Here is a 20,575-nt window from a genome sequence, read left to right as displayed (position 1 = left end):
CCTGGGTCATTCTTGGATGTCCGCTCCTTTTTTGAGACTCAAAATGTGCATTAGGAATTGAGGGCACTTTGTGTTTGATTGTGTGTGTGTGTGTTTGTTCAATTATCCTCATGCTTTGAGTCACACATTTGATTTAGAGAACAAAAATAATCTAATAATGCCTACAGACAAAATATCTTCATTAGTTTTAAAGTCACATTTAACAGGAGTTCCAGAGCCATTCATTTGAAACTCTGGTTCCACACATGGCTCTATCGTCCAAAATGGCCAGATCTTCCAAATCTTCTGGAAAAACAAAAGCGTTACGTTTCTTGAGTTTTGGGTCCCTATTTCAAAGGACAGAAAGGGAGGCTGTTACCTGGATCCCAATGGAGAGGCATCGATTTTTCTTGAAGTGATCCTTCTTCCTGTCCTCTGTAGTGACAGTGGCTATGGTGGTCGTGGTGGTGACAGTGGCAGGGTTGTTGCTCATGTGTTGACTTGCAGGGCCGTGGATCTGGGCATTTGCAGCTTCGATGGCGGCTGTCAGAGCCTTCATACTGTCCAGGCTCTCCGTGGAGTTGCTCAGTCCAGACTGGCTGATAATATCTCCTCGCTGGCCCTGTCCGTCCATGTAGGCATCCTGGGCAGACTCTGTGCTACTCTGGGCTGTGATAGAAATGAAAGGTTTCGTGGTAGTTCTGGGTGGGACTGGAGGTGGTGTCTTCTTATATGTTGTAATGCAAGATGACACTGGAAGACAGTGAAAACAAAGACACTGTGATTTCTGTGTGGGTTTTAATTTCTGTATTGTAACTAACATCCACTGGAAATTGGGCACATGAAACACACGGAGACACTGAACATGAAAACAAGACCACTGATAGTCAGCAAGATCTCTGCTTAGAGAGGGTATCTGGGCCTCCTGTGAGGTGACCTGCCCACAAGATTGAGGGGAAAAGAGACTGAAAAACACCAACCTCTGAAATGGAACCTTCTGAAATGGAAATTAAATGAATCGACATAAAATCTGTAGAAATCTTCCCAGGCAACAGTACACCCAGAGAGATAATCAATTATATGCATCGATAAGCCCAGCATAGTGGCTGCCTTCTCAGGAATATATTAAATACAGCTAATGTTAAACAAGGAAACCCATTGGAGAAGATTGTGGTGGTTGATAATAAACACTGAAAAAGGAAGGAGGGAAGCAAAGAGTTGTGAGCAAGTGTGATCTAATCCCAACAGCAGTGGGAAGCATGGGGGGTGGAGGGGGGTGGAGGGGGGTGGAGGTGTGGTGCACACACAGCTGTCTCAGCTTCCTGGCACTTGGTTCCTCCCTCCCTCCCATCTCTCCCTCTCTCCCTTCCTGTCTTTGTCTCTTCCCTCCCTCCAGCCCTCTTCTCCCTCCCTCCCTCCCTCCCTTCCTTTCTTCCTTCCTTCCTCTGGTCACTATATAAACTACTCTTCTGAATTTTTTTGTTGTTGTTTCTGAGCAGAACTATCTTCCAAGAGGGAATACACTGCACAAAACTCTCCTATTATAGTCTCCTTTGTTTCTAAATCTGTGTTGAGAGGTGCAGTGTGGGGAGTGGCTTATATGAGCCTACTCCCTAAAATTCTGTCCTTCAAGGCAACTTAATCAACTCAGGGGCCCAAGTCTTGCAGAAAGGTGTCCTTTCTGGACCTGTCCAATTTAGTAGAGGTCCTCCTCACGGCTCTGTCTGAAGTAGCCTCTGGTCTACTCTCTGACTACCTGATTATAACTCTGAGGTTATATGAAGACGTCTTACACACTGGTTTTCAGCCTTGTATTTGTGAAGCATGATGTATAAAATACAGATCAAAAAGAATGTTAAAGTTTTCAAGTGAATTCCCTGCCAGAAGGGAACAATTCCTAACAAGCTTTCTAAAGACTTCAGTTATCTTAAAAAATGATTCAAGGTGGGACGCCTGGGTGGCTCAGTTGGTTAAGCAACCGACTCTTGATTTTGGTTCAAGTTAAAACCTCATGGTTCGTGACATGGAGTCCCTCATGGGACTCTGCACTGACAGCTGGGAGCCTGCTTAGGACTCTCTCTCTCAAAAGAAAAAAAAAGCTTTGAAAAGTAAAAAATAATTTAAAAAATGATTCAAATTATTATTCTGTTTTTGTCACTTTCCCCTACCACCGTGTTTTCCATTCACAGCAGATGGTCACTGTTAGAGCAGATCGGCTACTCCTGAGCACACAATCCCAGCTCGGGTTTGAGCTGCCACTTGGGCCATCTCACTAAATGAAATACTTGCTTTCATTGGTAGGATGTTTCCTGAGGCCCCTGAAAGGAAGCATCTTATAAGAAACAATAACCAGAAGGATCGTATGATGCTGTGCTGGTCTTCCACTGCCCTGTGATTTGGAGTGACTTTCTCAGCTATAAAAGAGATATTTTGCTATTTCCTAGGGATCACCTGATGCAACATCAAGATATCATATATGCTCCGGAGGTGGGAGTGATGTAAGCAATATAAATGTAGCCACCACTCAGTTACCCAGGATGCACAATTGCCAGAGGCTCACGCGGGGAAAGCCTTCCACCTACGCTTAGTGCACGAGCGATACATCCTTTAGTTTGAACAGAACTCAGCAATTCCCAGCCCAATGCCCACAGGTTTTAGCTCAGGCACGGGAAGAAGTGATGCAACCAGCGGAGGCTCACAGTGCCCACCTGCAAGGGGCGGTGCCAGGAGCAGAGCCACCAGGTCTCAGGTTCTGCCCCTGGGCTCCAGGGAGGCCTGGGGCTGAGTGTGCAGACGCCTGCAGTGCTGAGTTTTCACCTCACTCAATTTAGTGTCTTGCACTGTCCCAGCCCCCCTCGCCAAGGAGCTACCTCCTGTTTCTTGGAGACATTCAAGGGATAACCCCCTCAGGGTGACGCTGAGTCTTAGTTTTTCCTTGGAAGACAAGAGCCGGGTGATGACCATAAGGAGGATAGAACCAATCTCTCTGTTCAAATCTAGTGAAACCGGGTCATTTATTCCTTCTCCTAAGACAAGTCTTTACAGTGTGAACTCATTATTTTGTTGAAAATGGATGCTCAGGACATTCGGCCCACTCATATTCCCAAGAAACAAAATGCCACATTCTAACAAAGAAACGTCTGATCTTTGGGGTTGCTCAGGGCATGTTGTTAGCTACCCTGCTTCCCCTTTCAGTGTGGAAAACTGCACGCCAAGTGGAGTACGATTTCATTTGCTGTGATTTACAGGAGAAATCTTGCCGTGACGTGATTAAGTGTGATATGGGGCATATAGAAAGGACGGCGTCCCATTATTTCCAGTGTAGTGACAGGGTTTGGGGACACTCCCCAGGGCCAACTGCAATTTGGTGCCATCTGGTGGCTGTTGGCAGGGGACTTCCAGATCAATAGGGTTAATTGAATATTTTGATCATCAGGGACCAGCAGTATAGTGGCAGCAGTGCTAGACATCCACTGGGGTTAGATTGGACAGGGACAGTCCTGGGGACATGGCTTTCCCAATAGGCTGGCCAAGCCCCAGTGCCCAAGGAGGTAAGAATGTGAGATTGCTCCACCTTGAATAAGGGAGCTGAACGGAGAATGGGAATCGTTTGCTATGGTGTTATATTCGAGGGGCTTCAGTATGAGATTTTCCTGTTGTGGAGCTTGGCACAATTCTGCCAGAGTTATCAGAGTTACATTCAAAGAAGCACCACCCATCAATTATCGACTAGAAGTTGAAAAGGAATGCCAATGTCTGCCCACGAAGAAGGAAGATCTAAGACCCGACTCACACTTCCCACAACCCCCTTTCTTCTCATGCCCCAATTCTTCTGCATTCGAGACTGCTTCAGAAACTTATACAACCAAATGCCCATCTTCCCCTTGTATCACTCTTTCCTGGTTTTACAGGCTGGGCTCTACATTCTTTCTTCTCTCCTAAGATTATTTTTTCCCCTAATTCCACTCTTACAGTTCAGCACTACAAATAATTAAAAATTTTTTAAATGTCTATTTTTGAGAGAGAGAGAGAGCGCGATTGTGAGTGGGGGAAGCATAGATAGAAGGAGACACAGAATGTGAAGCAGGCTCCAGGCTCTGAGCTGTCAGCACAGAGCCTGACATGGGGCTCAAACCCACAAAGCGTGAGATCATGACCTGAGCCTAACTCTGATGCTCAACCAACTGAGCCACCCAGGTGCCTCCGCCATGAATAATTTAGAATCCACTGGAGTCACAGTGCCAGGAGGGGTGCAGTAGGGTGAGGGTCAAGGAAATGAAACACAAGTAAATAAATCTTGTTTGGTCAAAACAGAGAAAATGAATGGCTTATATACCATAAGTGAAACCTTTCTCTTGTTTGAGAGCAACATTCTCAAAATGGTGATTTAAAAATGCAAGTACTCCTTTTATTCAATTGGGACTTGAAAAAGAAAAAGAAATGGTTAATATTTTAACCATCATTATTGTTGCTTTCCTTTGCCTGATATGTTATTTGTTCATTTCAAATAAAATTATTTTTTCCCCTTACTTAGATCCTGATGATTTACTACCCCTCCTCAAAGTGGGTGAAAGGACTCCCATTTACAAGAGTCAGTAAGAGCGAAGCTACAGATTTTGATGACATCACTTTCATCCAGAAGATACTGCAGAGCATACAGATCAGAGACTGGTTTTTACATTAAGTTAAGAAATTATTGGAGGGTGCCTGGGTGGCTTAGTCGGTTAAGCGTCCGACTTTTGCTTAGGTCATGATCTCGCGGTTCATGGGTTCAAGCCCCGCATCGGGCTCTGTGCTGACTGCCAGCTCAGAGCCTGGAGCCTGTTTCAGTCTGTGACTCCCTCTCTCTCTGACCCTCCCCTGCTCACACTGTCTCTTTCTCTCTCTCTCTCCTAGAAATAAATAAAACATTTAAAAAAATTAAAAAAAAAAGAAATTATTGGAAAAGGAAGAAGAGATGGAGTTGGAGGAGGAGGAGGAAAGGGGAGGGGGAGAGAGGAGCAAAAGAAGAAAAAGAAAAGACATTAAAAAAAAGAAAGAGAGAGGCAGAACAAATTCCTATCCTATTTCAGCTTCTAGCTGACTTCTTCAATATTGTCTCTATTTGCATGGAAAGATACGGCTAGTGTTAAAAGCCTTGGGAAGGCCCATGCCAATAATAATTTCGTTTGTAGTAGTGAAGGTTTTCTGAAGAAAAAAAAACATCTAGACTTTCTTATCACTCTGGTTATCCTTTGTGATCAAGAACACACACGTGTCAGGGTGCCTGGGTGGCTCAGTCGGTTGAGTGTCCAACTTTGGCCCAGGCCATGATCTCATGCTGTGTGAGTTCAAGCCTTGCATCAAGCTCTGTGCTGACAGCTCAGAGCCTAGAGCCTGCTTCAGATTCTGTGTCTCCCTCTCTCTCTGCCCCTTCCCCACTTGTGCTCTGTCTCTCTGCCAAAAATAAATAAACATCAAAACAGATTTTTTAATAAAAAAAAAAAGAACACACATGTGTCAAGTGGCCACAAAACAGATGTAAGATCAAACTATGTTTTGTATGGTGTTAATAATACATTCTGACTGGCTAAGCTAATGGGTCACACACTAAAGAGTTGCACTGAGGAATTATTTAGCACTTCCCGGTTACTGAATTTTAGAAACTCTTTCAAATACTATAATAAGCTCCTGGGAACTACAGATAAAATCACAAAAGGACAACAAAAGAATTCCAAAGTATACATATACATAAAGTTGTACACTAGTCAAAAGATACCTTTTTTAAAATGTCTATTTATTTTTGAGAGAGAGAGAACGAGTGGGAGAGGGCAGAGAGGGAGACACAGAATCCGAAGCAGACTGCAAGCTCTGAGCTGTCAGCACAGAGCCTGCTGCAGGGCTCAAACCCACAAACAGATATTGTGACCTGAGCTGAAGTCTGACGCCTAATGGACTTGAGCCACCCAGGCGCTCCATGATATCTTTTTGATGAATAAACAAGTTATTCTAAGATGTTATTAACCACAAAGCTAGCTGCCCTCAGTAGTGGCAGGCTTCTACACAGAAGTCACGGTCAAAGCAATCTTGGATTTGCTCAGTTGTATCAGATGGTCTGCTCTTACTGAGCTGAAGACCACCAAAGAGAGGTCTGCCTCAACCTACAGTCTAGTTTCTGTTGAGGGCAAAGGTTTTTGGATTTGGGTGATTTGGTCCAGCCAACCACAGTTTACTAAGCCCTCAAAAGGAGATTAAACAAAAATCAAATGGGTTTAACACTCTCGGGGGTGGGGGGTGGACGGGAGGTGGGCTGGACCTGGCTTTTATCAGCTTGATAGATAATTGTGCAAATCTCTTCCCAAGTCTGTGTTTAATGACATTTCATTTATAGCTTGAAACTTTGGTGTGAATGTTTACACAATGGAAATTAGGAAATACTACCCCTGCTTTAGGGAGCCAGTTGTTAAGCATTTCTGACACACCTGTGTGCATAGAGTGGCACTATTCAAAGTGTGGCCCACAGACAGGTGTCAATTCACAAACTACTCGATGAATTTATAGTGAGATACGCCGTGAAAATTCACTTTTACAAACTTATACAGCAATCCTAAAGACTATCTCATGGGTTGACTCTAACAAAAAAAAAGATGGTGGCTTGTTTTGGGGTGCCCCATTTTTTTAAATTTCCTTTTCCCAGTGATTTATTTTGTTGCATTTTAACCAAAATATTGATCTGTAACAGATTGGACATCAAACAAACAAACTAGTCCATCACGAGCAATAGTTTGAGAAGCACTGACAGAGAACATTTGTACATCCAGTGGACAGGGTAGAGGTGGTGTGTGTGGGATTAAGAACATATTAGGGAAATAATGTGGAAACTACAGGCTATTTTAGAATGCAGAATGACATGAAGAGGCCAAAAGAAAAAAAGGAATGTGGAAGGATGTAAACTTAGGACATAAGGGGACGACTGCACAAATACAAGATTGTGGTTTTAGTATCAGGTCAGCCGTCTGTTTCGAAGAGGGGGTGTATGAGTACAAGTGTGACATCTAGAACAATGGAAGAATAGTTGTGCTGCATTTCATTCTGGGCTCTTCTCTTTAAGGGGAAATTGCAGAGTGCTCTGAGGAAAGAAAAGCCGTATCTTATGAAGAGTGGATTAAGGGAAGAAGATGTTTAGTTTGCAAGAGAAGTAAGACAGAAGAATTTCCGATGATCTTGAAGGCTCTTGTGTAGAAGTTGGGATGGACAAGTTCTATGAGACCCCATGAGAAACCACAAAGGTAAGAGCTCAGAGAGGCACTAAGAATAATTCTGGAGCTAGCAGTTGTCCAAAGGTGGTTGGTATATGGAAACCTTCCTGGATAGCGAGCTCTTGGTCTCTGGAGGTATTTAGTGCAGACCAGTTCATCTTTTGGCTGGGAAGTTATCAAAACTGTACAACCATCTGGGGCGCCTGGCTGGCTCAGTGGGATAGAGCATACAACTCTTGACTTTTGGGGTCTGAGTTCAAGACACATGTTGGGTATAGACATTACTAAAAAAAAAGTAAACTTAAAAAATAATATTTAGATAAATTAAAAGTTGTATCACCATCTGTTGGGGGCCTGAGGTAGATGGCAAGATTTCTTTCAAACTGGAGCTCCTGTGATTTTTATGAATAGTAATAAAAGCTAGAAAAGAACTTGAGAAGTAGAGGCCCATTGAGAGTGAAGTGAAGCCAAGAGAGGAGGTCAGGGAGAGTTACCAACAAGGCTGTTTGGTAGCAATGACGAATGTTCTGGCATCCTGGGAATGCATTTTGGCACAGATGAGGGCAAAGCTGCTACTAAGAGAAATCTGTGCCTGCTGCTTCACATCAAATAGGCCCAGAAGTGCTGAGCCACCAAGGAATTGGAGGTGGTGCTCCCCACAGTGATAGGCTATATGGGCTGGATCCCCCTCCCAGTGCCAAACAAACCAGTGTCTGGCTTGAGTCCTTCATAGAATAAAAGCACAAACACAGTGGAAACAAAGATGATTAAGAAGGGACATTAATCCAGACTTTTTTTTTAAGTTAGCTCTACACCCAACCTGGGGGCTTGAAGTCACCACCCCAAGATCAAGAGTCATGTGCTCTACCAGCTGAGTCTGCCAGGTGCTCCTTTAGTCCAGACCCTTTATTTTTATTTATTTATTTTGAGAGACAGCGTGCACGTATGTGAGTGGGGGAGGAGTAGAAAGTGAGGGGGGAGAGAGAGAGGGATAGAGAATCCCAAGCAGGCTCCCAGCTGTCAGTGCAGAGCTGGGCAGGGGGCTTCATCCCAACAACCGAGAGATCCCGACCTTAGCAGAAATCAAGAATCCGCAGGCTTCCCTGACTGAGCCACCAGGTGCCCCATAGTCCAGACTTTTGATGTGCCATTAGATCAACCAAATCACCAGAACGTGAATCCTTACACTGTTTCACACTGTGCTAAGAATTTAATAGACATGGTCTCATGTCACAGGAAGCTCTTGCTATCCCCATTCGCTTGATGGTAAGACTGAGGCTCAGGGCATGTAACTGAAGTGCCTAATTCATACACTACTAATAGTGGAGTTAGCATAACTCAGAGGTCCCTCAGCCAAACCACTTGTATTCATCCACCCATTGAACCTCCCATTAAACACCTTGTCCATGGGGCTCCTGGGTGGCTGAGTCCCCTACCCACCTACTCTTGATTTCCGCTCAGGTCATGATCTCAAAGTCTGTGGGATCCAGGCCCCTCTTGTACCCCCCACTGCCACCTTGGGCTCTGTGCTGACAGCTTGGGATTCTCTCTGTCTCCCTTCCCTCTCGCCCCCCGCCCCAATAAATTAAAAAACTTTAAAAAGCCACCTTGTCCATAAAGCATAATTCTTCCCCGGAGAAAGTGCCCGCAAAGGGCCCCCAACACAGTAGTGTCACCCTGTGGGAACCTGACAAAGGTGTGGAGAATGAACGGACTCGGAGTGGTCAACAAGGGCTGCTTCAGCTGCGTCTTTCAAAATACTGCAAAAAGGGAGGAACTTCTCAAAACAAAATACACACGGAAAAATCGCTCCCCTGTTTCAAAATATTTACAGCCGAACATCTCCAGGCCACCCAGCGTGCGGTGGTCAGCGGTCCCTGCAGCGCCGGCCTCCCGCCGAGAGGCACCCCGCTTCTCGCCTTCTCTCCGGGTTAGTGTTGGCCGGCGGGACGCGGCTGCGAGAACGGTCGCCACCAAAGCCATCCAGCAAGGGAACCGCAGGGAATGTGGACAGAGAGGGAGGGGTGCTGTAATAACTCTTTAGTCATAAGACTTGCCAGTTGGTAGTTGCTAGTATTCCAGACACTTCCTAATGCCAGACAAATGCCCCAAGCCTCGGCATGTCTGGCTTGGAGATCTATTCATCCGATAGCAGCCCGGCTCTTGCGGGAGAACAGATCTGCGCTCCGCTGCTAATCAAACACAACATTGTTCTCAGGAGGAAGAATGGAAAGGTTTGTTTCAAAAGTCACAACTTTTTTTTTTTTCTTTCTAAGAGGCACCCAAGTTATTTTAACAAGTTGCTACAAAACTCGGGCTTCCTGAGGTGAGCCTGTTGCGCACAGAGCATGTACTGTACCAAAATCCAGGGAGGGAGGGATCAGAGTTAGTCATTAAAAAAGAAAAAAAAAAAAAAAAAGCCCCAGGCACTTCATGCCTGGAAATGATGTAACAGGCAGCCACTCCTCTGTTAGAACTACAACCAAACAATGCTCAGGCAATCCACGGCAGCTGCTCTCCAAATGTCAGCGCCAGCCCGGTCCAAAGAGCTTGAAAGGCACCAAGCTGGAGGACTTTGTTCTGTACCTTTCTCGCCCACATTTTCCCCAAGCACTCCCAGGAACCTGGCAACAGGTAACGCGGCAACCTTTGCCTTGTAAAATGGCAAGTGGCATAATTTCAGAGAACAGATGGATATATTTTTTTAAAGCCAGCTGCATCTCCCCCACCACCACCTCCATACCCCGCCCCACACCCCAAATCCCCAGCCCCCCAGCCAAGAGTCTGAGAAAAAGGTATTGCTTGCAGGCAGCCGTACTCTCTCGAGTGCCGCCTTGTGGCCAAGCTCGGAACATCAGCGATGTACTTTGAACTCCGCGGCTCGGCTCCAAGGTAAGTCCCGCTGTGGAAAGGGGTGGACTTTTTTTTTTTTTTTTTTTGCTAGTCTTGCCTTCCAAAAAAACATAAAGCGTGTTGGTCACGATTCAGAATGTCTCTTGCTTTTGAACTGGTCGCCTTCACAAAAACTTTCCCCTCGCTGCGGCTAAGATCTCCGGGTTCAGGTCGTGGGTTTTGTTTTGTTTGGAACGGGAGCTAGGGTAACATTTTTTTTATGGTGGCAAGTTGAAAGGCAAGCAAGAACCGCCCTAGCCATTTGGTTAGGTGGATGGCAGCAAGGAGTAATAGCCAAGAAACCGAGGATTCCTGCTGGGTAGGAGTTGCATTTTCTGTGTTTAATTTTTATCTAACTTTGTAAGTTGTACGCAGAAAACGTTCTCTTGGGTAGAAGCGTTTCTCATTCTCCTCTCTGGCTTCCACTTCGTCTACTTGCAAGTTTTATTTAGGATTTCCAGGCTGCAGGCCCAGCCCATGGCTTGCAGTACCAGTTTTGCTGTTTTATCTCTGTGTGGGGCAAACACCCACAGAAATGCCGAGGGCATTATTTTTAACCAGCCTTCTTCCTCTCAAGTACTCACTCCCCCTTCTGATGTCTCTGATTTGGAGGACTGGCCACAGTTGCGAGCCGCTGTTAGCCCCAGCCAGTTGCAGGGTATCCGTTCTCTCTCCCTCCCTGGAAATGTTCACTGGAAACTAAAGCAAGAGGTTCAGATCAAAGTAACTGTGCTCTTCAGAAAGTTCCATTAATTAACTAAATTAAAGGAAGTTAAATGATGTTTGGAGGAAAGTCATTTTAGAAGGCCCAGGTCCAGGGACTGAGGTCTAAAACTTCTAATGTGGACTTTTAATGAAGCTTGGCAACAAGTTAAATAATATTAGAAATTGAGGGTTACCATATGGAAAACCAGTTGTTGCCTGAAATCAATCATTTCAAAGAAACATCTTGAAAGTAGACAGACATTTGGCTAGTATTTGCCTAGACCATTTAATACTAAAGATTAAAGCCCACGGGTCTGAGTAAGAATCATTTGACCAGTAGCCACGGTGAGTCATGGCCTTCTTAAGAATGAGGCACAAATGTTGAAGTCAGGATGTTGAGAACACTGGGCTTACTAATTTGCAAGGCAGGGCCATTGCCTCCAGAAGGGAATGTGATCAGGATTTCACGGCTCATTTTCCCGGTCTTTCCAACAGGTGCTGTTGAGTCATCTACGTACATAAGTGACTGTCCTGGCAGTTTCATGTGTTAGGATTAAATTTCCATTTGTTCCATCACTTTATGAACTGATTTCTACCATTGAATCAGATGTATCACTTCCTGTAGGAGTCAGGGATTTTTTTCGATGTTTGTCACATTGTGTGTGTTTTGCAAAATCTGTCCCAGCCAATCTGCAGGTTTTCCTGGATTGAATGGATTGTTTACAGGAGGGGAAGATTCAGGGCTCAAGGTCAGGGTTACAGAATTATATAAGGTTTCCTGTTTGGGCAGCTGGTCCACCAAGTCCTCAGGTTAGTGCAGACCAGGTCTTGCTGAAAAGGACGGCCTGCCTACAAGGCCTGGGGTAAGGATGGTGCCTTCCCAGGAGGGGGAAGGAAATGTGTCTTTTAAGTTTCTCTTCAACTAGATTTCATTTTTCGTCAGATGTCATTTCTCAGCCATACTTGACTATATCCTGTTAGGTGATTTTTTTTTTTTTCTGACCAGATTGAGAAAAGAATTAGTTGAGGGTGTAAGAACCACCTGCTCAGCATCGTTGTCTGTTTTATTCACGATGACCGCGGCGCTCGGGGCCTGTGTGGCACACAGTAGCACCGTGGTGAAGTACTTAGTACATGAAGGAAAGAACAGGGATGAGAAGATCCCTCCTGGAGAAAAAGAGGAAGGGACTAATAGAAGAGGGAGGTCACTGGGGTAGAAGTAAAATGAATACTCGGCAAAGCCATCCTCTGTGACCTTGGATATTGCAGTAAAATCTCCTGTCGCCAATGGCCACCTCTGTTTGGCATTGGCCAAGTGCTGGCCGAGTGCAATTGTGAGCGGCCGGCCTTTGCCATGAGCTAGGATGCAAAAGCCCAACCTAATATTAGCCGAGAGCAGTTGCTTCTGTGGAGTATTTGCCTAGATTCCTCCATCTTCTGTTTGGCTTTGGCCTTGGGCCCTCAGCAAATGGCCACATGAGAGGCCAACGATGCTAACTGCCCTTGTCCTGTGCAGCCGCCTTTCTTTGCCTTCTTATTCTGCTACTCTCTGCTTGCACAAGATGGGCATCTGAGAGCCAAGAACTTTCTTTACCTCCTGGTCTTATTTCATGAGAATTAGTATCAACTGCCCAATGGGACCTGGAGCCTGGAATACAAGGAAAAAATCTGGAATGGAATCACACAACCAAACAGGACTCTCCTGCCATGTCGTTGTGTGTCTGGTAAACAAAGGAGCACTCAAGCCTACCTAACCCCGGGATCTGTGTGGAGTAGCTGACGGTAGATGGGAGCTGGGTATCGGGCATGCATGGCCAACTTGAGCCCCTTGAGAAAGTGAGATGGCTGTGCAGAGAGAGTGGCGTGTGTACAAATCAGCATAGGTCACGAGTCCAGTCAGGTGAAGTCCTGGCTGAAACTTCCAGCTGGATTTGCTGGTAACCTCTGCTCACTGTCCACCTCTCTGGGCTTTGAGAAAGGGCAGCCCTGTCAGAGCCGCCCGCTTCTGCTGCCCTATGGACGGAGGGTCCGGAGGGAGGGCTTGGCCTGGAATAGAGGTTTTTGCACTAGGCGAGCTCAAATCCCCAAACCCGGGAAAACAGGATGTGTGGGGAAGTGGAGAAGAAAGAAAATGCATCCACCATTCCTTCCTGTTGGTTTCAGCATGATGAGGAATAATTACCTGGGCCTGGAGAGCAGGGCATGTGGGAGGCCACAGGGCGCCCTGGTGTGTGTCGTTAGGCAGTTAATTATTCATCCTTCTCCATTCCTCCTTCCTCCCTGAAACCCCCCTTTTCAAAGGGAAAACAGGAAAAGTGGGTTAATCTGTAGAACACCGTTTTTGCACCAGCCCACTCCGCCCAGGAAGGATACCATCCCGCCACTGAGTCTCAAATAACCAAATCGGTGCTTAAAATGACACTTCATTATCCAACTGGGTCCCAGACAGATGAGGACACAGATCCAGAGAACCTGTCCAGGTGTCTCCAGAGCTCTCTGCACACACCGTGCTTCAGACAGGAGTTCGGTCCCCCAGTTAGCCTTCACGGTCCATAGGTCAAGGGCCATTTAAAAGCTGCATTAAAAATTCTTCTTTGCAGTGGGTTTTTGTCATTTGGAAAACATGACATAAAAACAACCCAGGAAACTGATGAGGCCCTCACTAAAATCTGCATCAATTTACTCTGCCTGTCCCCACCATCATCCTGTTCACATGGATGAACGCTGGGACAGGCGCTGTACCTGGAATCCCAGTTCCAGAAGTGACGAGGAGGCTGGAGAGTGTGGGTTGTCCATGTTCTCCAGGGTCGAGTCCCATCAGGACCTGAGTTCCTCCCATCTACTTGGATTTGAAAGAGGTGCCTTACGGTTTTGTCTTTCAGATTTTTCTTTGAACCCTTATGAGAACACCATCTGTATCTAAAAGCCCTTATCTGGATCCCTTGGTTGCATGTACTTGGAACTGAGAACTTTTGGATTGTGGGACGCTAATATAGTGGACACACCCCCAGGGGGCTAGGGCAGCACCTCTTAATCACGTGCTCTAACCTGTTGGTCTGCGGGAAGGGATAGAACAGTCACAGTGCAAGTACTTCCAAGGTCAGATTTTGGAATGCAGATGATGAACGGCAGATGAAGGATGATGTTTTTAATTTTTTTTCTTATTTAAAGAATTTTTAAGTTTGTTTATTTTGAGAGAGAACAAGTGGGAGAAAGGCAGAGAGAGAGAGGGAGAGAGAGAATCCCAAGCGGCTTCATGCTGTCAGGGAAGAGCCCGATGTGGGGCTTGAACCCACAAACTGTGCAGTCATGACCTGAGCCTAACGCTTAACCGGCTGAGCCACCCGGGCGCCCCTGAAGGGATGATGTTTACCTGCTCCTTTGACAGTAAGCGCCCCAGTTGGGGACTTCCTCCTTCAGAGGCATCCCGGGCCCTGCCTTGAGCCTACAAAGAGGAGAGCCCATAGGTGCTGAGGGGTGGTGGTGGGCTCGGCAGTGTAGGTAGAAAAGAGAAATCCAAGATCAGGTTTGATGATACTTCTGACATTGTGTCTCTTCCCATGGCCGGTGTTGGAGTTCTGGGTGTTCACTGGTTTCACACACTGTGTACTCTGTCTTGAGCTTTGTGAAAGTGGTAGTAGAGGTGTCAGGAGGGGCTTTCAAGCAGCCTTTCCCCACAAGGTGGGATGCTGTCTACCTAAAGCCCAGAATGGAAAAGCCTGATGTGTTCTTGTAGGTAAACACTTCATATCTGCAGGATGGTGTGGATGTGTTTTTGCTCATCTTTTCCATCATTTTCTTCCCCATTCTCATCCCCTGCCCTCAAGCGGTAGTTCCTATGCAGCAAAATAAGTAAAACCAACATTCTTCTCCTTGACCCACTGTAATTTGTGCTGACGGGAGGGTGGTGGCTCTGTGCTGGTGTCCAGGCTGGGGACCGTGCTTATTGGCTACAACTTAGGATATTCGCTGAAAAGTGGATCTGCAAAGGCACCCTTCACTCCCCGAAGCCCTACCTAGTCCACACAGTTTGAAAATTGTTTTCAAAATGTACATTTTTGTGCTGCATTTCCAACCCAAGAGATTATAATAGAGATATTCCGTGTAAGAGCTTGAATGAAAGAATAAACCGATGGGCAGGTAGGCAGGCTAGCAAACGGCGGAAATACACAGATCAAGCACTAGAAACTTTTATCATCTAAAACAAGCACTGTCGTGCCCCATGATGTGGGATACCATTTTACTTCTCAAAAGGAACCAGAGGAAGTAAAGGCAAAACAATTTGATTATTTTGGATTTCTACTGCCCTAGGTGAAAGATTTGATCGAGTATAAACCCTTTGAAAAAGCAACTGTACCCACTGTGAATCTCCCAAGCCAGAGGAGGTTGAAAGAGTCGGTGTGTTGTATGACTGGGGCGGAGGCTTGTCATTTACACTGTTGGTAATTAGGATACAGCAATATGACTGCTAAGGTGCAGGAATGCGGAAAGACGAGGGGAAACCAGTGATAGTGTTCAGATCAAAAGTAACTACCAGTCAAGAGAAGGGAAATGGATCACCAAGAAGGGAAGCATTTGGATGGCCTCTGCTCAAAGATTCAGCCCATTTGCAGTTGCTGAGACCTTGTCAGGTCTCCAGATAAAGGCCAGGCTTGTCACCCTCAGGCACCTGGCTGAGAGGTAATAAAACGGTTGCCTTATCTTCTAAGGGTAGAGTTAGTCAAACCTCAGTGGTAATTATAGTAAACTGAAATTGCCTGTCATTTACCCCCCTCCTGCCTCCCCCCACAAAAAGGGAGGGAGGGAGAAAGGAAAAGGCTTAAGGCAGGAAACTGTCTCTTCTTGGATTTTAAAAGCAAGCAAGCAAAACAGCCAGTTTTCCTGGGAGTGAGAAAAACAGCCCGGCCAGGCTTCCCTCTCCTGGGGGTCAGGATTGCTGACAGCCCAGGGCCACGTGATGGTCTGAAAAAGAGGCTCAAGCTGAGGAAAATCCAAGAAATCTTCTTAGGAGTCTTCCTTTCTAAATGTAAATGACAGAGTCAGTGCTTTGCTAAGGAGGGAAGGAAGTCACAATCACACCGAGTGACTCATTCAGTGCTGTTAGCTCCGGGAGTTGGATAAAAAGTTTTAGCCAAAGCAGCAACAAATCTACTTTAAATACTAGCACAGTAAGGAAATTCCTCTCTTTCAGGCTGAATGCCACTCGCACAAAAGAACTCCTGTTGACATCTCATTTACAATCTCCCCCAGGACACCGACAAGACCATTTCAATAAACCCGGCTCAGAAACACCTATTGTTCTAAATCTTCAACGAGCAACAGGCTTCCACCACAACCTATTGTTTTGTAAAATAAAGGATTTAGAAGGAGAAGGATTGAGACTGGGGACGCCATGAAAAGAGGAAGGAAAAAAGTCCCTTTGACCCGATGCTGTCAGAGAGCGTGCAAGAAGAATGAAGTTAATGGATTTCCATTTTTATAAGAAGTGTGTAAGAAACGCCTGTTATGTTTCTGAACTGGTGATGGAGAATTCTAAATTTGCTGCCAACTTGGTACGTGGAGAAGCAAACCCCTGCCCACGGGTTTGCTAACTGAAAAGCCGCAGGCTATACTTACCCTATTCTCAGCCTGACCAAAGTTCTGATAACCCCAGTAGCGGAGCACCAGGTGAGTCTTTGATCTGAGCTTTTCCCTAGGAATTAGAGCCTGACCGTCTTTTCTAAGTAGAATTTCCAGGCTCATAGTCCCCTCCTCCTCCCCCATGAATGATTTCCTTTTTTCCGTCTCCACCATTTTACTCCCTCTTTGAGTAAAACTTGAACGCTCTTTGGAGTTATGTAATGTGGTCCCTAGATCGTTTTTCTCTGCTGTGCCTCAAATTCAGGGATGCATTTGTATTTACCCCCACACAGGCCATTTCTCAAATGCTCCTTATCTTGACCCTCATAATAAGTCTTGCAGTCAACATTACCCATCTCTGCAAATGATCCCTTTATCTACCCATCGCTCAAGCCCAAACTCTGGGCATTATCTCTAATTCCTTTGAGTCCTTCTGTCTTCTCTTAAACCCATCTGAAATTCTTCTACTTCCTACAGTCCAGCTTTCTGCTCCCCTAGATCCTATTACTTCCCCTCCGGAGGGTCCCCGCAACTTCCTAAGTCACAGTTTCTAGAACTGCCAGTTGTGACTTACTCAGGGGTCATGACGTCCATTGAGGTGGGTGATGCAGTTTCACCATTTAAAAAGTGAAGTAGATTAGAAAATGTGAGGTGTGTCAAGCAAAGTCAGTACTGTTTCTCGAACCTTGTTTCAGGTTTCCGTGTGCATCCAGATCCGTGTAGATTCTGGGCAACAGGAGAAAAACGAGTTTGGTTTGCCAGGATACTTTGAGAAATCCTCTTCTAATTGGTCTCACCAGGTCTGTTTTGTCCCTGCTTCCCACACTGTTGAATACACTTAGAGCAAGGGTGGAGATACTGAACAACCTGTCCCTCTCCAGCTGATAGGCCTGCCCCCAGGGGAAGGTGTCGCATAAAGTCCAGGGCTTCGGAGATTCTGAATAAGTTGGTTCCTGCTCACCTTCCAAAAGGGCCTTGGCACTCTACATCCTCCTGACGGCTTTTACTTTTAGTTATTAAAACCATCAAGTTCCCTGGAAAGACAAAGGGGACTTCAAAAATAAAATAAAACCACAACCTTCTTAATGGATTCCCGCCTAGGCAGCCCTAACATTTAAAAGAACAGTCTTGCAGCAGGTGGGTGGTTCAGTTGGTTAAGTGTTTGACTCTTTTTTAATGTTTTATTTATTTCTGAGGGAGAGAGAGAGAGAGAGAGAGAGAGACAGATAGATAGACAGACAGCGACAGCATGAGCAGGGGAGGGTCAGAGAGAGAGGGAGACACAGAATCTGAAGCAGGCTCCAGGCTCTGAGCTGTCAGAAACCACGAACCAAGAGATCATGACTTGAGCCGAAGTCAGACGCCTAACTGACTGAGCCACCCAGGGGCCCCAAGTGTTGGACTCTTGATTTCTACTCAGGTCGTAATCTCTTGGCTCGCGAGATTAAGCCCCACGGCAGGCTCTGCTGCTCTGGGCTGACTGTTGTCAGTACGGAGCCTGCTTGAGATTCTCTCTCCCTCTCTCTTTGCCCTAAACCTGCTTGTGTGCACACGTGTGTGTGTGTGTGCTCTCTCTCTCTCACAAAATAAATAAACATTAAAAAAAATAAAAGAATAGTCTTGCTGTAGTTTGCTACTATGTGGAGAGATGGTCAGATCTCCTTTTTCATGTTGGAAATGAAAAATTAAAGAAATCTGCACATTCCTGACCCCTTGTAGTGGTTATTCTACGAAGGCACATGATACAGATACAACCTTCCTGAAGGTTACAGCAAGAGCATCCTTATCCCTTAAAAAGTTAAAAAAAATATATTTATTTTTGAGACAGAGAGAGGGAGAGGAGGGGAGGGGCAGAGAAAGAGTAAGACACAGACTCCGAAGCAGGCTCCAGGCTCTGAACTGTCAGCACAGAGCCCAACGTGGGACTTGAACCCACGAGCTGTGAGATCATGACTGGAGCCAAAGTTGGATACCTAACCCACTGAGCCACCCAGGTGTCCCAAGAGCATCCTTATCTCTTGCTTAGTGCGGGGCTCATATGCCTTGACCCATAACCACCCTCATGGTGAAAGCTGCATCTCCCTGGGGTGAGATGTGGCCCCAGTTCTTACAACCCCTCCCCCATCCTTCCCAATAAGAACCACACTGAAGTCCCTGCTTCTTTGTTGCTTGCCTTTTGGAATCTGGGTTTAGGTAGCCTGCTCCATAAAGAAGAAAGTCCACAGAAATTCACCTCTTTAGGGAAAAAAAAGAAACAAAACAACAGTGATACTGCTTTGATTTTTTTCCTAATGTGGTATGTTGTACGCTATAATTTATAAGCCAGTGTGTTGCTTTTTCCTAGAAACTGACCAGCAGTAGCTTGCCTTTTTTTGTAGAAAATTTGTCAGAAAATTATAAGAAGAAATTGACTTCAAAGTCCATTTTAACAAAGAAAAAGAGTCACTACTGTAGCTCTGTATAAAAGGTATACAAGACCCTACTTTGACATCAAGCAGTTATAGCCAAGTGATGTGCTTAAGGATGATCGTTATTTTATCTTTTGGGTATCTCTGAATTTTCCAATTAAAAAATCATAACTATTGCAATGATAAAGACGTAGAGATATCAGAATATAAATTAGATACACTGTTATGTCATCACTGTTGTGATACCTGACTATATTAGTTTTCTTTTTATCATATGTATTGCCGTATTTTGTTTTTAACCATTTGGTTTTGAAGGAAATTTTGTATGTTTACCACATTTGAAAAAAATAATGAAAACCCCCAAAGTGATTTGATATTTTACTGTCTTTAAGAGCTTAAGGACTCCTGACCCAGAAGATCCCACCAAATGCTGGCCTATAAATCCCAATGTTTTCAGACCTAACGACTTATCATTTCCAGAATGCCATCTTTTTACACATATTTAGGCCCGTGGCACACATTGTTGTTTGCTTTCTTATAACCATTCCTTTTGCCAACAGGATCTCAGTGCTGTTGACTTTTGCAAGCAGCCACGACTTTTGGGAAGGTTAGCCCCTTCCCAGATTTGGAGGCTGAATCTTCATTGAAGGGAAGACCGATGGGAATGCTTCTTGGAAGGATTACCTCCCTGGTTAAAGCCACACAAGTTGGGGACATCCCTTTTCTTCCTCTGGATTTTGGCATCACCAAGAGATACCCTGAGCTGTGGCTGCCATCTGGGGACCACAAAGAGCATCTGGCTGAGAAGACAAGCCACAGTGAAGATGATGGGTGGAAAGATGGCAGGAAGCTGGTTTGAATGTATTCATTGGCCGCCTTACCTCTAGATTTGCTGTTATTTGAGAAAATGAATGCCTTTCCCACCTGAGTCACTTTGATTTTATTTCTAAAATTTTATTTGCTTATGTATTTATTTGGCTTGGAGTTATGAAAATGAATTTATATATGCTAAGTGTCCTTCCTTCCTCCAGTACCCCTCGTCATCCATCGAGATTCACTTCGTGTAGGGTGCCTGGGTGGCTTAATTGGTTAAGAGTCAAACTCTTGATTTCAGCTGAGGTTGTGATCTCACGGGTTTGTGAAATTGAGCCCTCCATCGGGCTCTGCACTGACAGCATAGCGGAACCTGATTGGGATTCTCTCTCTCTCCCCCCTGCCTAAATAAATAAGTAAACAGTAAAAAAAAAAAAAAAAGATTCACTTCATTTGTGTTTCATTATCACCTTCTACCTGTCTCTGTTTTATTTTATTTATTTTTAAAAAAATTTTTTTTTGATGTTTTATTTATTTCTAGGAGAGAGAGAAAGAGAGACAGCATGAGCAGGGGAGGGTCAGAGAGAGAGGGAGTCACAGACTGAAACAGGCTCCAGGCTCTGAGCCGGCAGTCAGCACAGAGCCCGACGCGGGGCTCGAACCCACGAACCGCGAGATCATGACCTAAGCGAAAGTAGGACGCTTAACCGACTAAGCCACTCAGGCGCCCCTACCTGTCTCTATTTTAAAACTCATTGGGGCGCCTGGGTGGCTTAGTCGGTTAAGCGTCCGACTTTCGCTTAGGTCATGATCTCGCGGTTCGTGGGTTCGAGCCCCGCGTCGGGCTCTGTGCTGACTGCCAGCTCAGAGCCTGGAGCCTGTTTCAGTCTGTGACTCCCTCTCTCTCTGACCCTCCCCTGC

At 45.5% G+C, this 20,575-nt stretch overlaps 1 protein-coding gene and 1 long non-coding RNA gene across 6 annotated transcripts in view; one reads left to right on the top strand and one right to left on the bottom strand.

Annotated features, from left to right (window-relative positions):
- The window catches only part of DLGAP1 (DLG associated protein 1), a 331,657-nt gene that overhangs the window by 66,506 nt on the left and 244,576 nt on the right, over nucleotides 1-20,575 (bottom strand). For all 4 annotated transcript variants that reach the window (XM_039243192.1, XM_039243193.1, XM_039243194.1 and 1 more), the window contains one exon: nucleotides 359-732. In XM_039243192.1, the coding sequence (XP_039099123.1) occupies nucleotides 359-732 (374 nt within the window). The remainder of the gene's footprint in view (nucleotides 1-358; nucleotides 733-20,575) is intronic.
- LOC120239084 lies at nucleotides 9,708-19,769 on the top strand. Of its 2 annotated transcripts, none has more exons than XR_005530362.1 (5): nucleotides 9,708-9,851; nucleotides 10,026-10,109; nucleotides 16,065-16,481; nucleotides 17,129-17,233; nucleotides 19,402-19,769. It is a non-coding gene; the product is annotated as an uncharacterized LOC120239084 (long non-coding RNA). The 2 variants fall into 2 exon arrangements; XR_005530361.1 differs by having other exon boundaries at nucleotides 16,006-16,481.

This window comes from Hyaena hyaena, unplaced genomic scaffold, assembly GCF_003009895.1.
Source record: "Hyaena hyaena isolate Hyena2069 unplaced genomic scaffold, ASM300989v1 scaffold_222, whole genome shotgun sequence".
Taxonomy (NCBI): Eukaryota; Metazoa; Chordata; class Mammalia; order Carnivora; family Hyaenidae; genus Hyaena; species Hyaena hyaena.
This window is presented reverse-complemented; position numbering and strand designations above follow the sequence as displayed.